This window comes from Echinops telfairi, unplaced genomic scaffold (genome assembly GCF_000313985.2).
Source record: "Echinops telfairi isolate 266 unplaced genomic scaffold, ASM31398v2 ScPeMD7_7469;HRSCAF=8507_1, whole genome shotgun sequence".
In the NCBI taxonomy this organism is placed as follows: domain Eukaryota; kingdom Metazoa; phylum Chordata; class Mammalia; order Afrosoricida; family Tenrecidae; genus Echinops; species Echinops telfairi.
Window position 1 is genome coordinate 1476472 of NW_022111373.1, and position 18313 is coordinate 1494784.

At 37.7% G+C, this 18313-nt stretch overlaps 1 protein-coding gene across 3 annotated transcripts in view; it reads right to left on the reverse strand.

The window, feature by feature from the left end:
• Positions 1-2490: 2490 nt before the first annotated feature.
• The window catches only part of PKD2L2 (polycystin 2 like 2, transient receptor potential cation channel), a 40461-nt gene continuing 24638 nt past the window's right edge, over positions 2491-18313 (reverse strand). For all 3 annotated transcript variants that reach the window (XM_045284990.1, XM_045284991.1, XM_004697011.2), the window contains 4 exons: positions 15935-15996; positions 15140-15194; positions 3122-3234; positions 2491-2698 (listed from right to left, as the gene is read on the reverse strand). In XM_045284990.1, the coding sequence (XP_045140925.1) occupies positions 2602-2698; positions 3122-3234; positions 15140-15194; positions 15935-15996 (327 nt within the window). In that variant the 3' untranslated portion in view covers positions 2491-2601. The remainder of the gene's footprint in view (positions 2699-3121; positions 3235-15139; positions 15195-15934; positions 15997-18313) is intronic.

Below are 18313 nucleotides of genomic sequence, written 5' to 3' on the forward strand. Positions count from 1 at the left end.
ACAACTATACATGTGGACTTTGCCAAATTAAATACACAGGGCTGAAAACTGACTACAACCTTGGGAAGAGATGATGAAGAAACTCAGTATTACCAGCCGAAACAAGGCCAGGCAACAGGAACAGCCCATCAATTGCTTAAAATCCATGAAACCAAATGCGACCCTAAGTATATGCCACCTGAATTGAGAGAACATCTCAAGAACAAACTTGACACATTGAACTTGAATGACAGGAGACTTACAGAGGTATGGGTTTGCATCAAGAACATCATACATGAAGAAAACAACTCTGCTATTGAGTTGGTTCTGACTCATAGTGACTCTATGGGACTGAGTAGAACTGTCTCTGTGGTTATCCAAGATTAAATTGTTAGGGAGCAGAAAGCTTCCTCTTTTTCCCACAGGGTAGCTGGTGATTTTGAAATGCAGACTTTGCTATTAGCAGCCCAAGTGTAACCCACTATGCCAGCAGGGCCTTGGAGAAAATTAAAAGTAATCAAAAAGTCAGTGAAGAAAAGACTATAACCTGTATGTCAGATCAGCAGAGACTCTGAAACTTGCTGTTTAATATGGCGTAGCTAGAACAAATGGAAGAAATGATGAAGTGAAAGCTGAACAGAAAACTGCAAAGGGCAGCTTGCGAAGGCAACATGAATTAAAAAGCCAAAAGGGGAGAATACATTCAGCATTGTCAAGCTGGGAGAATTTGAAGAAAAAAATGTAAGCCTTGAGCTGCACTATTGAAGAATACTATGGGAAAAATATTGAATGGGTCAGGCTGCAAAAAAGAAGATGGAGTCATTGTACCTAAAATACAACGATTAAGAACCAATAGTATTGAAGGCAGTTACATTGCAGGCAGTAGTGAAAAGTCTCCAGGAGTAGACAATGTATTAATTGAAATGTTTCAACAAACCAATAAGGCAGTGGAAGTAATTGTGTTTGCTAAGAAATTTGGAAGGCAATTACCTGGCCAACTGACTCGAAGAGGTCCACTGTTGTGCTCATTCCAAAGAAAGGTGATTCAACAGTGTAGAAATTAGGGAATGATGTCAGTATCACATACACATAACATTTTGCTGAAAAAATACTCAACAGTGTTGCAGCATTACATAGCTGCTAGAAATCAAAGACATTCAGAAGTGGGCACGGAATGAAGGTTAACTGCTGAGGTCAAAGGGATTTTGACAATTGAGAGAATACCACAAAGGTGTTTACTTGTATTTTATTGACTATAGGCATTCAACCATGCGGAATATAACAAACTATGGATAACATTAAGAATGGGAATATAGAACACTTCATTGTGCTCACGTGGAACCTCTGGGCGGACCCAATAGGCAATCATCCTTACAGAACAAGGATGTTCTCTTTTTAACTGAGTTAAAATGAGGAAAAGTGTGTCAGGGTTTGTATTTTTTCACTATACTTAATCCATATGCTGAGCAAATCTTAAGAAACTAGACTTATGAAGAACAACCTCAGGATTAGAGGAAGGCTTATCAGCAATGTGTGATATGTAGATGACAATGATGAAGCACTTGCTGATAAAGATCAAGGATTACATCCTTCAGTGTGGAATACAACTCAGTATAAAGGAAGCAAAAATCGTCTTAACTGGACCAACAGGAAATAAAACGGAGAAAAGATTGAATTCGTCAGTGATTTTTGTCTTACTTGAATCCATATCATTGATTATAGAAGCAGCTGTCAGGAAACAGTGGGTTGCATTGGTTAAATCTGATGCAAAGCAAGGATGCTGATGCTATTTTGAGGACTAAGTTATACCATGGTATTTTCAATTGCCTCATGTTGTGAAAGTTGGACATTGAATAAAGAAGACTGAATAAGAACGGATGGCTTTTGAAATACAGTATTAGCAAAGATTATTGAAAAGTGCAGTGGACTGCCAGAAGAATAAATTTGTCTTGGAAGAAATACACCAGAATCATCCTCAGGGATGATGACAAAACTTCGCCTCCTGTATTTTGGACATGTTAACAGGAGAGATCAGTCCCTAGAACATCATGCTTAGTTAAATAGAAGGTCGGTGAAAAGAAGAATCTCAACAAGAAAGATGATTATATAGGACTGGACAATTATACATATGGTCACTATGGGAACTATTTCAACAGTACCTAACAGCAACATGTATTAGTTTGCCCATAACATAAGCAAAATTCTTAATTTATTGCCCAAAGAAGTCAGAACACAATACATGCACTTGAGGGCACTAGCAGTTTCTTTGTATTCTGTGTAAATATAAGGAAACTTGCTTTCCCCACTGTGAACTATACCTAGCGGCCTTTTGTGCTTTTTGTTCACATTCCTAGAATTAGCACATCCTTACAGAGTCCTTTGCCTATCAATGTGTGCTGCTTGCTCAGTATGCTGGAATGTGCATGGATTGTAGAGTGGGTTCCACCCTGGAGGACTTAAATGCCTGTAAATCATTTGATGGTTATCACTGACCTGGAGCGTAGTGTGAAGAGTAGTAGGTGCCTTAAAGTCTGCCGAAAATGAAGATGAATTTAGGAAATGACGTATTAATATATCTTTCCAGGAATGCGTAATGATTACAGATTCTCACCACCACTGGTCTCAGTTTTGAAGAGCTGAAAGCTTTCTCATTACTCGGTTTAGTTTTAAACTGACATAGTGCAATTCCTTCTCCAATTCTACAGCATATAAAAAGAGTCTAGAAGGTAATTAGAAAGAAAGAAGGAATCAATAATATATTTGTTAAAAAAAGAGATTGTTCTATGTTGTTCCTTATTATTAAATGCCTTGAGTAGAAAGATAGTAGTATAACCACCTAAACACATATCTAGTATTGTCTGGCCAGTTGCCGGTGTAATATTCTAAAGCTATGGAGAAAAATATTTGTTCTATGTATCAAATATAAGTGGAAGTTCCTTAGCGATGTAAGAACAAATATGTCTGTCACCTTATACTTAATCAAATGTAACCTGATTTCCATTTCATTTGAAAATTGGGTTAAAATGGGTGAGAAGCGATGTTTTTAAAGATTAAGGTTCTGGGTTCAGGAAAGCAATGTGTGACTTTAGTTCTCCAACCCCCAGATTATAATCATAAGACTCTTGTGAGAAGAAATGCTTACTCTCGGAATTCTTGTTGAGTGACAGGCTGGTAGTCATCTTCAATTTCTGTTGAGTAATACTTTTCCTCAAGCCTCTCTTTCCATTTTTTCATCTGCTCTGCACTTCGAATTTCCTGTCAAGATAGAAGGAAAGAATAGGCTAACCTTTAAAAGAAGCATTACAGAGTTGAGGATCTTAGACTATTGTCACTTTCAGGGATCTGATTTTGAACTCTGCTGGTTTTTGGTTTTGCCTGTTTTTTTATGTTGCGGTGCCACGGAGTCCTCATAGCAGTCCTATGTATAACAATAAAACACTGCCTGCACTCATAATCATTTTATGTTTAAGTCAGTCCCTCCTGACAGCATGTCCAAAGTGTGAGTTATCAGTATCAGTGCATCTTGGGAGCATTTTGACAGTACTTCCTCCAAGACATATTCTTCTGGCAGTCCATAGGATATTCAGTATTTTCAACACTGTAATTCTGTATTCCTTGTTTTGCATACATATGAGGTAATTAATACCATTGTTTGATTTGGGGGCACCTGAGGCATCTTTGTTGTTTAACATTTTAAAAGAGGACTTGGTGCTACAGAATTGCCCAATGTTTGGTAGGAAGCAAAAGCTATTTATAGAGGTATAGCTATAGGCACACACACACACACATATATAAAATGAATGGGATAGAGACCAATGTACATATATTTTTATATTAAGATAGCAAACGGACTTTGGGCCTCTACTCAAGGCCTCCTTAAACACAAGAACACTTTGTTCTAATAACCTGGCACTCTTTGATACCTTCCCAAGCAAATGTGATGAAACTGGATGGTGCCTGGCTGCAAGCAGCAATCTAGCAGGGAAGCAAATAAACCCACATGGAAGAAGTACACCAGCCTGTGTGATCATGAGGTGTCGATGGGATCAGGTTTCAAAAGATCCCAATTATATCGATGTGAAAGAGGGGTTGGAGTGGAGACCTAAAACCCATCTGTAGACAGTTGGGACTCTTCCCCCATCCTCCATAGAAGGGTTACAAGGAGGGATAATTCAACCATGGTGCAGTATAGCTTCCTCTTCCCTCCCCTGCCCACTACCATGACCCAGTTCTACCTTACAAATCTGGCTAGACCGGAGTACACATACTGGTACAGATGAGAGCTCTGAACACATGGAATATAGGACAGATAATACCTCAGGAACAGTAGTGGGAGTAGTGATATCATGAGGGGAGGGGGGAAAAGGGGGAACCCAGCACAAGGTTGGATATATATAGCCCACTCCCCAGGGGGTGAAGGGACTGTGACACGAAATATCTAAATGATCAAGGATTCATTCACAAGGCGGGGAAAAGAGCTGATACTAAGGGCTGGAGTAGAAAGAAAATGTCTTGGAAATGTTGATGGCACCATATGTACAAGTGTGCTTAATACAATTGAATGATGGATTTTCATTAGATTTGTAAGAGTCGCTTAATAAAATGATTAATAAAAACAAACAAAAATACATTGTTTGATTCCTTGACTGCTGCTTCCCTGAGCATTGACTGTAGATCCATGTAAAATGAAATACTTCACATCCATCTTTTCTCTGTTAATCATGATACTGTCAGTTGGTCCATTTGTGAGGATTTTTGTTTTCTCTAAATTGAAGTGTAATCCATACTAAAGGCTACACACTGCTCTTCCATAAGTATATGTCAAGTCATCTTGGCTTTTAGCAAACAAGGCTGTATCTCCTGCATATTGTTGGTTAATGAGCCTCCAATCTTGATACCACAGTTGTTTTTTGGTTTTTTTGCTTTTATTTACTTAAGTGTCCAAATAAATAGCTACTTTATTTTTTTACTTAAAAGATCATTTTATTGAGGCTCTTACAGGTCTTATAATAAACCGTATATCTATTGTATCAAGCATATTTGTACATATGTTGCCATCATTTTCTAAACATTTACTTTCTATTTGAGCCCATGGTGTCAGTTCCTCTTTTTACCCTCCCTCCCCCTTCCCACCCGTGTGACCCCTTGATAAATGATAAATTATTTTCATACTTACACCGACTGCTGGGGTGTGTGTGGTTATGCATCGATCATTGCAATCAGTTCCCACCTCCTTACCTTCCTGATATCGCTACTCCCATTCCTGTGCCTGGATTCTGTTTGTCATGAGCTCTGATCTGTATCTGTGTGCATGCTCTCTGGTCCAGCCAGAACTGAATGGCAGGACTGGGGTCATGATAGTGGGGGGTGAAGAAGCCTCAAGGAACCAGAGAAATGTGTGTTTCATCAGTGCTATCCTACGTCCTGGTTGACTCATCCCTTCCTTGTGACCCTTCTGTGAGGGGATGCCCCATTGTCTACAGATGGGTTTTCGGTCTCTGCTCTAGCCTCTCATTCTCAGTATGTTTTTTTGTTTGTTTGTTTTGGGTCTTATGCCTGTTACCTGATCCCGTCGACAACTCATGATCAAACAGGCAGGCGTGCTGCTTCCATGTGGACTTGCTGCTTCTCTGCTAGACGGCTGCTTGTTTAACTTCAAGCCTTTAAGACCTCAGACACTATATCTTTTGATATACCATCCACTTTCTTCACATTTGTTTATGCACCCATCTCATCTTCAGCAATCAGATACCACATTCTTTATAATTGTCTAACTTATCAGATATTTGCTCAGCATATTAAGTCAGTGTGGTGACAAGATAAAACTCTAATGCACACTATTCTTAATTCCAAATTAGTATCCTTTTGTTCTGTTTAAACAACTATCTCTTCATCTATGTATAGGTTCTCCGTGAGCACAATTACGTTTTCTGGAATTCCCATTCTTCCCAATGTTATCCATAATTTGTTGTGATCCACACAGTTGCGTGTTTTTGCATTATTGATAAAATATAAGTAAACATCTTTCTGGAATTCTCTCAGCCAAAATCTATCTAACATCAGTTATATCCCTCATTTACAACCTCTTCTGATTCTTGTTTGAATTTCTGGCAGTCCCTTGTTGATTTGCTTCTGGAACTGTTTTTGTTTTTTTTTAAAATTATCTTCAGCATGAGTTTACTATTTTATGATAATAACTATTTGGTACATTTTGTGGGATCACCTTTCTTTTCAATAGGCATATGTATGAATCACCTATCACTTAGCTAGTGTCTTCCAAGTTTCTTGGTATAAAAACCTGCCTTTTGAAATAGCTCAGTTAGTACAGGTATCCCCTATTTTCTAAAGATCATCTTACATCACTTCACTTAAAAAAAATCATTTTATAAGGAGCTACTACAGATATCATAACATTCCATAGTTCAATCACATCAAAAAGTATTGTACAGTTGCTACCACAATCAGTTTCCAAACATTTTCATTTTTTCTTAAACTCCTTGATACAAGTTCTCTTTTGTCCCTGTCCTCCCCCACCATACCCTCTAGGGACCCTTATTATTATTTTGCCATGTCTTACACAATCCAATATATCCATTCATATACAATTCTGTTACTCAATCTCATCGACCTTGAGAATGTCTGCTAGGGCCGGCTCCCAACACTATACAATCAATGCTATCCGCTCCCCCTCTGGACCTCTTCTTCCTGTACCATCAGGGAAACATTACTCCTGTTACTGTTTCTGAAGGGTTATCTATCTTGACTTTACCCAATGATCTTAAATACACAAACGAATATATATAAATCTAACACTTAATGAGGTAAAATAAAAACTATAATAGTAAAAGGAGGAAGTACTTAAAAACTAGAGGATAGTTAGGTGGTTCATCAGTGCCATACCACACCCTGAATTTACTATCTCTTCTAGTAGCCCTTCTGAGAGGGACTGTCCAATTATTTTTTCAGGTGGATTTTGGGTCTCCACTACATCCACGTCCCTTCACATCCCTTTGGTTGCTTGTTTTTGAACTTCCGATACCTCTATACCTCTTCCCATCGACAGCTCATGATTGCACAGTCTGGTGTGCTGCTTCCATGTGGGCTTTGGTGCATCCCTGCTAGACGACCACTTGTTTAACAACAAGCCTTTAAGACCTCAGATGCTATATCTTTTAATAGCTGGGCACGCATCTGTTTTCTTCCCCACATTTGCTTATGTACCCATCTTGCCTTCAGCTAAGAAAGATCTATGTTATTACTACTTTTGCTCACCAAATGAAATCCAAAGAGGAGTTTTCGTTTATGAAAAAAGTGAAATTAGTGTTCAGCATTTGTTTTGCAGCAAGCCATGAAGCAGGTAGCTCACACCCCAAGCAGCCAGGTTATCACCCCATCACCAAGCACCTTCTTTAGGTGCTACACTGGGCATCTCAGCTTTGAACATGTCCCTGAACATTAAAGTTATTTTAGATTTTATTTGTTATTTATAAATTATTTTGGGATCTTAGGATGCTCACATTTTCCAATCTAATGGTAACTGCTACTTTGCTTTATGCCATTTTGTCCTAGGAAAAGTTTCATAGGAATGCCCTATGGTAGGATAGAAGTTCTTTATCATTTACTACATCCTGAAATAGTTGAACATTGACAATTCTTTTTGGTTGTGACTCTGTGTTCCATCTTTTTATACTTTATGCTTTGTTCACTTTTTGCCTATATACTCATTCAATATTGGTAGAACAAGAAAAAGATCCTGTTTCTCCTTGTTATTAGCATTAGCTATCTCCAACCTCAATGGTTGGTTCTGGGCTGCAGCCTACAGCTTTTGTCATACTCAGAGTTGCCACATAAGACTCACTCAGAATTATTAGCAGCCACCTGAGGGATAAGAGGGTGCTCTTTCCTCAGGGTTCTGAGCAAAACTCCACAAGTTCTGTCTCTAAAGTTCTAGGTTCTGAAAATTCTACCTTTTGTAAGCATATCCTTGAGAATGGTAGGTCACTTCTTGGTTATTTATATGAGTGATTTGGCTTTTCTATTTCCAAACACGTGTAACCAATTGTATGTTCTCTGCTTAAAACATATCCCAATAAGTTGAAAAGTATTGCTATGCAAGGTCTAGTTCATGCATGCACAGGTTTATTCCAAACCAACAGGTTTGCACAGGTCTCTGCACTCAGTGGATGGCTAGAGACAGGTTCTCTCAGTAATACACTTGTCTTAGTCTCATTAGGATTCATTAAAACAAAAAGAGGTCCAGTCAAAACTGGCTTCCAATAGGGTCTGCTAGGCCAATTGAGTACAGGTCAGCTCAGAAGGGTTCTAAACTTTTTGGAATTCCAAAGATGTAATCTACATAGATCTTCTCAAATAATTCAGGATAATCACGAAGGCTTATTAAGTTAAAAAATAATAAATTGAAAACTGCATCAGTAAAAAAGAGTTGTGCCCCCATCCCTTGAGTAAGCCTCAAAAACTGTAATAATGACACTTTCACTGAAAAACCTTATCCTATCTATCCTATAGCTCTAATCATGGTCCTTCTTATTCAAAGGAAAATAATTTGAGTCCCTCAAGGAGTCCAAAACTGTCATTTTGATGTGGTGTAATTGAAGAGTGCAGAATTCTTCAGGGAAAGGTTAAATGGGAACACAGCTTTCAGAAGTGTATAGACCTAGCTGGAGAATATGTTGAGAAATGAAAGCTTCATATTTGGATATTTTTCTTCAATAAAAGTCTCTCTGATTTTTGTAGCAATACTTAGACTTATCCTCATATAATATGGTTTGTTTTCTTAAATAGCCCCTGACACATATGTCTATTCCTTTGTCAAGGGTACTATTGTGTCTTTAAGGATATTTACCTTTTTCTTTATCTTTGAATATATTTGTTAACTCTTAAGTATTTTTTACTTTGTTGCTATTTTAGAGTCTTATAGTTTGGTTGATATTTGAATGTTTATATTCATGTAAATTATTTTTCCATACCACTTTACTGAATTCTCTTTTTGTAGTAATTCTTTAGTTCATTGTATACCTAGAAAAAGGGAATCATTTCCAAATAGTGGTAGTTTTACCTCTTCATTTTTAATTCTTATATCACTAATTAATTTCTCTTACCTAATTGTTTTGGTTGATACCTCCAATACATCCTTGACTTGTGCTTGACATTTTCAGTGTTTCTCTATTAAGTGCTAACTTAGGTGACTTAAGATAAATGTTCTTTATCATTTCAAATAAGTGCCCATTGATTCCTGTGTGCTTAATTTCCCCCTTCAAGATTGAGTGCTGAAGCTTTCATTCAGCCTCTTTGGGGTATGAAAATTTTCCTCCTTGGATTTGTTAATACAATGAATTGTGTGAAATTCTCAATTTTGAACCTTCTTTTTATTCCTAAAATAAGCCCTAGTTGACTATGACATTTTCTGATGCTTAGTTCTATTTGTTAATATTCTATGTAGGGGTTTTGCATCAAAATTAGTGAATTTGTGTGTGTGCAGTCTTTTATAATCAATGTATACACACTTTATGTGAGTAATTCAGAAGTTTCCAATTTTCTTTCTGTTATGGAACAACTTAAATAGCTTGAAATTATTTGCTCTTTAAGATCTGGCAAAATTCCTGTGAAACCTTCTGGGCCTGATTAATTTTGGAAGTAGGCCTTTGATGACTATTTCTTCTACAGAACAGCTTTGTTTGTTGTTGTTAAGTGCTATCCAGTTGGTTCCAACTTTCTTCTTTACCAAGCATAATTTCCTTTTCTAGGGACTGATCTCTTATTATAACCTGGCCTAAGTTTGTGAACCAAAGTCTCACCATCCTTGTTTCCAAAGAGCATTCTGATTATACTTCTTCTAAAGACAGATTTGCTTGTTCTGGAAGTCCACAGTGCTTCAATAAGCTTTGCAAGCAGTATAATTCAAATGTATTGTTATTCTCTGGTCTTCATTCATTGTCCAACTTAAATATGCTTTTTGAGGCCATTTAAAATACAATGACTTGGGTCAGGTGCACCTTCGTTCTCAAGGGATGTCCTTGATGAGGTCTTGGGCAGCAATTAGCTCAGTGCCATAAACCGCTGGATCTCTTGACTGCTGCTTCCATGAGTGTTGATTGCGGATCCAAGCAAGATGAAATCCTTGACAACTTCTACCTTTTCTCCATTTATTAGATGTTTGGGCCATTTTGTATCTTCTGGTTTCAGATTTTTTATGTGTCGTGAAAATAAACATAACAAAACATGCAGTCTCAACAATTTCTACATGTTCAGTACAGTAATATTGAGTATATTCTTCAAGTTGTGAAATCTTTCTATAGTTCCACACATTACAAACTCAATTCCCTCTGAGTAAAAACTCCTACATTCCTACTTCCTCTCAGCCCAGGTAATCACTAATAATCTCTGGCTTCTAGATATTTGCTTATTTCATAGAGAAAATCATATTATTTGTCCTTTGTAACTGACAAAGAATTCAGCATGAGTTCGTCCATGTTGTGGCATACACCAGGGCTCCATTTTTCTTGTTGGCTGTGTATGCCATTGAATGTGTATGCCACATTTTATTCATTCATTCATCCATTAATGCACATTTAGTTTTTTCTACCTTTACTGTGGATACTGGTAAACAGGTTTTTATTTGTGCTTCTCCCTTCACTTCTGGGTATATAACTAAGATGGGTATTACTAAAAATGTTATCTATTGATTTTTAAAAATTACTTGCATAAAGCTATGCGAAAGTGTCTGTTTCTTGATTATTTCTCCTATTATAACATCACTTTGTATATTCATGGTTTCTTTCTTTTATTCTGCTACTAAGCTAATGTCTTCCTCTGCCCTCATTGGTCTTTTTGTTTTGGCTGTCTTAGTTGACTCTTTTATACACCTTTGGCCCTCCATTTCTTGCTTTCCTGCTATGATCAACAATAAAATTATGATCTCTTCCTCCTTGTCTACACCTCTTTTATCACTGTTATATTTAATAATATCACCATATTTCATTATATCCAAACTGTTTACTTTATTATTATTATTAATTTATTGTTAATGGTGTGTTATTCTGGGAAGACTAGAGAAACAAATTCATAGGCACGCACATGTGTATAAGAAAGAGCTTTATCGGGGGTTTAAATGGAGAGAAAATGTTTTGAGAAAAAATGTACAAATGCGCTTTACACAATTGATGTGTGTATGGATTGGGATAACAGTTGTATGAGCCCCTAATATAATGTTTTAAAAAAAAAGAAAGAGCTTTATTTACAAGAGCAATTAAATATTGAGAAAACATCCCAGCCCAGTCCAGATCAAATCCTTAAGTCCGGTATTAGCCCCTATGTCTGATATCAATCTATAAAGTCCTCTTCAGATTCATGCAAGGATGCCGAGAGGCCAGTGGGTGGGAGGTCTTGTGGTTGTAGTGGCGTTGTAAGCATCTCAGCACTGGCAGGGGTCTCCACGTGGCTTATCCAGCTCAGGGCACTAACATAGTTCCATGTATCTTGTCAGCTGTAATGTCTCCCAGGGAGTCAGCAGAGAAGGAGAGACTCTCCCACCTCCAGGAAGGAATACAGGAGTTCCCAGAATCCTCAGGAGAAGGCCATGCCCACACAGAGGCCTCATTGGCTATGACCTGATTGACAGGCTAAACCCCACCCCTTCACTCTTAATCCTTTCAAATTGACAACAGATTATATAACTACCACAAATAGGGAATTAATACATAAATATAATTTCATAGTTCATTCATGTCAAGCAGAATTGTACAATTGCTACCACAATCAGTTTCCAAACATTCTTTTTCTTCCTGAACTTCTTGACATCTGTGTACTTTTAAACTACCCAAACTCAACCCAATGCCATCAAGTTCAACTGACTCATAGTGACTCTAGGAATTCTGGGGCATAAATACTTATGGAGAAGACAGCCTCATCTTTCTGTCAAGGAGTGGCTGGTGGTTTTGAACTGCAAACCTTGTGGCTAGTAATCCAATGCTTACTGATAGCACTGCACACTATTATGTACCATTTAGGTAAAAAATACTGCCAAACTATTGACCAATAAAATACACCTGGATTTCAGAGATGTAAAATGCTAAAAAAAATGCTTTAAAATCAATTAAATGTTATCCTTCTTGTTTACCACTGTACTCTTAAATACGCTGAAGTTACTTCTTGGTGTATTAACTCTACATGGCATTCTTTCAGTTCTTTATTAAACAGTTTTTTCCTAACTTAATTCTTCTCTCCCTCTTCCTTTTACAAACTTTCTCCAGTCATCTCTTGATTGGCTGAGGCTCATCCTCTAAAGAATCTTAAGGAGAATGTACCACAACAGTATTCCATGATTTCTTGCATACTCAAAATTGTAGCTTTTATATTTGAAGCACAGCTTGGCTAGAAAGAAAAATTCTTGGTTTATTTTTTTCCTTGAGTGCTCTTAAATGTGTTATCCTAATACTTCCCAGAGTTGAATCTTGTCATGCAAACCTGATTTTCTTTTCTTTCTGATTAAATCCAAATTATATTTGGGTAACTCTCATGTTGAGTGTAATTTGCCCCAGGCACACAATGTGTTTTTTCAATTCACGTCTTTTATATGTGGAAAGACTTCTTATAGTTGAGATTTTTGTTTGTGGTGGGGTTTGTTTCATTCTATTTTTGAAAGAATCTCATATTTCAGAAAAGTTACAGGAACGAAACACTTTTTCACCCTTGAAGTATTTGAGATAAATTGTCAACTTGAGAGGCCCTTTGGTGCTGCAGTGTTAAAGTGCTCAGCTGTAAATTGAAGGTCAACGGTTCAAACCCATCAACGGTTTCACAGGGAGAAGGATGGGGTGCTCTGCTTCGGTAAAGATTTACAGCCTTGGAAATCCTAGGGGGCAGTTCTTCTCTGTTGAGAGCTGCAGTGAGTTAGAATTCTCACAGTACTAACAGGTTTTGCCAACATGAATGTTCCATAATCCCTCATTACTTCTGTATTTCTTATAAATCATCACAGTAGGAGAGTTGCTGGTAATCACTTATCTCAGATTCAGAAAATTTACATTGGTACATTATTACCATCTAATTCTCAGTCCCTCATTCAAAGTTACCAGCTATCCCAATAGTGAGCTTACAGAAAAAGGATTCAGTCCAGGATTGTACATTGTATTTACTTGTGATGCCATTCTTGTCTCATTTAATCTGGGATAGTACTTGGTTTTACTTTGACCTTTCATATCCTTGTCACTTTTGAAGAATACAGGCCAGAATTGTGTAGAATGTCCCTCAATTTAGTTTTGTCATCATCAAATTCAGGGTATTCATCTTTGGCTGGAGTGCCATGGAAGGGATTCTGTGCTCTCATGGCCTCCTAGCAGGTGACTTGTGATTTTGATTTGTGCCAGTACAAATAGTAGTCACTTTTCATTACTGGATTATGATGCTACCTGGCAGAGTTCTCCATCTTGAAGTTGTTCCTTTCTTTTTTATAATATTTGTGGAGATATACATAAACATTCCATTGCTCATCACACTTTCAACTTACTCATTTATATAGATCAGTATATCAATTCAGTATACTCTGTTACTATTAGTATTGTGGTGCCTAAGTATTTCCAGGTGTGGTCAGTGGGTGCTCCTTCAAGTTGGTGCGTACATGTACACACATTTCCATCATTCTTAGAAAATTTTTACTTAAGGCTCAACAAGAGATTCCAAACTCTTCTTGTGCTTCCAAACCTGGAGTTAGCCATATATTTTAAGGAGTCCTGATTCCTTTGAGAGAAGAACATTTGGAAAACAAAATCTGGACACTGGTTGTCCTCACTGGGACTTAACCAACCAAGCCAAACCTAATCTGCAGTGAATCAATGCCAACTCATGGGGTGCCTGTTGGACGACAGAATGGGACTGCTTTATAGGATTCCCCCAACTAAATCTTGATGGAAGCAGAATGCCACACTGGTCCGGTGAGTTCGAATTGAGCCACCTGACAGGACTTACAAACTAGAGACACACACTACACCTATGTTACAATTCCATCTACCTACGTACCTATCTTAAAAACCATGACTGGTTTTTAATTCTAGTCTAACACATCAAGGCTCCCTGCATTTGTATTTTAGTTTTTTTATGGTGGTTTGGGGTGAAACTTTACAGAGCAAATTGGTTTCCGATTCAATAATTCATACACATTTTGATTCAAGACATTGATTATGGTCCCCACAATGTAACAACATTCTTACGATGTCCTCCCTGTGGTTACTTTCTCCATCCTTTCTAATTTTCTGCCCCCTCTTGCCTCCTGAGCTTTATCCCTGGGCAAACAGAGCCCTTTGGATCTCATGGTTGATTTTTCAGAGTGTCTCTCTGGTACTAGTGTTCACTTTGATAAGCCACGGGATGAGTTCAGCTCCAGTCTGAAAGGCACAAAGGTTTCTTTTTAACCTTCACCCTTTCCATTTTGATAACTCTTTGATCTCATCAAAGGGTCTTGGTGGTGCAGTGGGTTAAGTGTTGGACTGTTAATCATGAGCTCAGCAGTTCGAATGTGGGAGAAAGATGAGGCTCTCTGCTCCGATAAAGATTTAGTCTTGGAAATCCTACAGAGCAGTTCTCATCTGTACTATAGGGTTGCTTTGAGTTGGAATCATGGCAGTTTCTTGTTCATTTGTTTTTTGAATTTGACCATATTCCAATCTCCCAACCCCATGTGGCCTCTTTCTGGCCAGGAGTAGAGCAATGTTTTAGTTTTGAATTTGGATGGTAGTGAGATGGGAGTGTTTGCTTTGTAAGTATATATCATAAATACATTTTTAAATTCATTAGTTGAATGTTGTGTTACAGTATTAAATTATTAATAACAATTCATTACATTAGTAGCTTATAAGAAAAAAACTACATGAGAATCCCAATAGAGTATACTTAGTGAGATCAGCCCACAGGGCATGCACACCTATAGGATCAGGTTATTTAGCTGAGAGTATCAATAAGAGAGCAAGAGTATCTGCAATTCAAGGGGTTTGTCCTTAAAGAGAAAGGATCTAGATGTTGGGTGATATATTTGGGTGAGGAGGCCACTATCTAGCAAACCTTTTTCACTGATTAATCGAACTTTTTCTATATACATATTTATAATATAAACCCAGCCCTTATGCTTATGAAAAAATTAAAATCTTACATCTTCATCAAAGCCTTTTCTTCTGGCTTCGTCAGCCCAGTCATCACTTCTTTCCCTATTGAGAATATAAAATAAAAACCCAGAGGCATATAACAATACAAAGAGAAAGCCAACACAAAATACAATCAGATCTACAGTAGGGGTCTGAGTTGCATTTCTGTTATTTCTGCTAATAAATGCTAATTATTTGAAAATGCTGATCACTAGAAATAGGTTCCACAGATTATCACTATGAAGTGTTTTTATTATATCCTACTGCCAGAGGTCTGAGTATGGGGAGAATTCTGACATGGAAATGATTCAGTAAGTATGCCTATCCATAACTATAATGTGTAAAAATGTTTTGATTTTGATAGCTGAATAAATGCACTAATATGCTTTCTGCCATTTTCAGCAGTACTTTACTTTGTGATGCTCTTCTTCCAGGTTTCTCTTAAACCTTTTTCTGAGGAGCATCACACGTATTATATATGAACAATTTTAATTACTGTATATACGCATGTACAAGTTAAGATGTTCAGCAAATTTTTAGTGCAGTTTTTGTGGTAAAATTAGGTGCCTCGGCTGATATTCGGGTCAGTTTGTACTCGAGTATATACGGTAGCTTAGTGTTTCATGACACCCTTAGGAAACAAATACTTGCTCTATATTTAGCACTGGACAGCACATTTGGAATTACCAAATGGTGACATTGGATAGTGGTGGTTTTGTACTCAACACCTAACTCCATAGTGTTGTATAATACAGAACTTTAATGTGGTGGGTTGAAATTTTAAGAAAATTAAGTCATCTTACATTTTTTCTTCATCCTTTTCTTCTTTCTTTAGCTTGAGTTTCTCAAGAACATTTATGTAGCTCTGTAATAAAAACAGTTTGAAAATTTCTCAGGCGTATAGCTAGGACTGTTAGTTTTGATCAAGATGAAGGACAAGCAGGGCCTGCTACCCTACGGAATTTAAAAGTCTGCAGGACTGCTACCGAGTGAAGCACGGAGGCCCAAGGCCATGCTTTGCCTTCCCCTCATGACCGCCTGTGGTGTATGCCAGCTGATCGGACAAGGGAATGGGGTTCTCTTGGAATCACAAGTGGGCTTTAGAAAAAAAAAAAATATTTTAAAGGTATTTACTGGGGAATATTTAAAAGGATGGTAACCCTTGTATTTTCTAATTTTAATTAATAATTAAAATATTAATTAATACTTTTTTCTTGTATCTTAACCCTTTTTAAAGCACATGACCAACATAATCATGAGATACGTAATTTTAAAGAACCAAACCACACAAACTCATTAGGGTTTCCTATTAGATTAGTTCTTGGACAACATTCTTAAAGGCCATCTAAAGACTCATCCAGAACATCATATATGAAGAAAGAAAAAGGGAAAAAAATTTAAAAGGCAAGGAAGAAAGAAAAGGTCAGAGTGGATGTCAGAAGAGACTGTGAGACTTGCTCTTGATCATGGAATAGCTAAAGCAAACAAATGGAAGAAATGATGAAAAGTTGAGCATAAAATTTCAAAAGGCAGCTTCAGAAGACAAAATATAACAAGGAAATGTGCAAAGAAATGGAGTTAAGAAACCAAAAGGATAAATATGCACAATGTATCTAAAGCTGAGAGAACTGAATAAAAAATTCCAAGCCTTGGGTTGCAATAATAAAAGACTCTATGGGCAAATAATTGAGTTATTCAGGAAGCATTAAAAAAAACTAGTTGGTGTGCAACAATGTCGAGAGCATATGATCAAGAGCCAATGGTATTGAAGGAAGTGCAACTGCACTGAAGGCAAAAGAACATCATACTTGAGCTAGATGGACACGGTGGCTATAACTACTGGCTCAAACCTAACAATAGTTATAAGGATGGCGCAGGGCTGCGTGGTGGTTCATTCTGTTGCACATGGTTCCCTATGAGTCAGATCTGACTCGGTGGCACCTAACAACAAGAATGAAGGCTCAGCTACTAGGACTCTTTCTGTGTACAGTGCTCTGGCATATACAGACATGGGCAAGATGGAAAGGAGAAGATGGAAGAGGCGAGGTATATGTACCACTGCTACAACTCAAAGTGACATAGGTGTCAAGAGGACACGGAAGATTCCACTCAAGGAATCAGCAAGGGAGGAGAAAGCTGTGGGAACATTTCAGGGAAGAGAGAACGGCACAAGCAGTTTGTAAATGGAGGCAGAGAAAGACTATAGTTACCGTATATACTCGAGTCTAAGCTAACCTGAATATAAGCCGAGGGACCTAATTTTACCACGAAACTGGGAAAACTTACTGACTCGAGTACAAGCCTATGATGGGAAATGCAGCAGCTACTGGTAAATTTCAAAATAAAAATTACATTAATTGAGGCATCAGTAGGTTAAATGTTTTTGAATATTTATTTCAAAGAAAAACAGTAAGCTAGCTCTGTAAGTGGAAAAGAGGGTCAACAAAAACAATATGGTATCAGCAATAACTTTAAAAGTACAAAAACCTTAGCTCAATCAGCAACCAAGCTAAAACACAAGAGTTAAAATCCTTCAAAACTGGATTCCTCCTCCTCATCTGTAAGTCCAAACAGAGCTTCAGCTTCAGCTGGTGTGAGGTCATCAGCATAGACAGGTCATCAGCACTGAGTTCAGTCATCACCGTCACTGCTGTCGTTCTCATACAAAGCGCTGTCTTCACTGCCGTCCATAGCATTACTAAGGCCACATTTCTTGAAGGCACATTGCACCATGTCCTCTGGAAACTTCCCATGCATCACGAACCCACTGCTATCAATTCTATGTCGGGCTTCATCGGATTTCCAACTTTTGTCAGTCGGGCTTAACCAGATGACATCCATTCATGCCACATCTTTCACACAGTCTTTGAAAGGTTTATTTAAACACATCTAAGTGCTGCAATACAGATGTAAGCCCACCTGGAATAACGCACTGTGTTACTGCATGCTCTGCGTTGCTGCACACACAGCGTTACCACATATGTATGGGAAGTGCTAACACAACACATGCAGTAACACAGTGCATCCGTACACAATGCAGCATGTATATTATGAGCCCTAACACAGGCTGCTCTATGCAGGCATAGTCAACACAGTCCAGATAGGGGTTAATAAGAAAATAAAAAATATACCAGACTAAGTACTGTAAATAAAACATACTGTATATCCATGACCAGAGATAT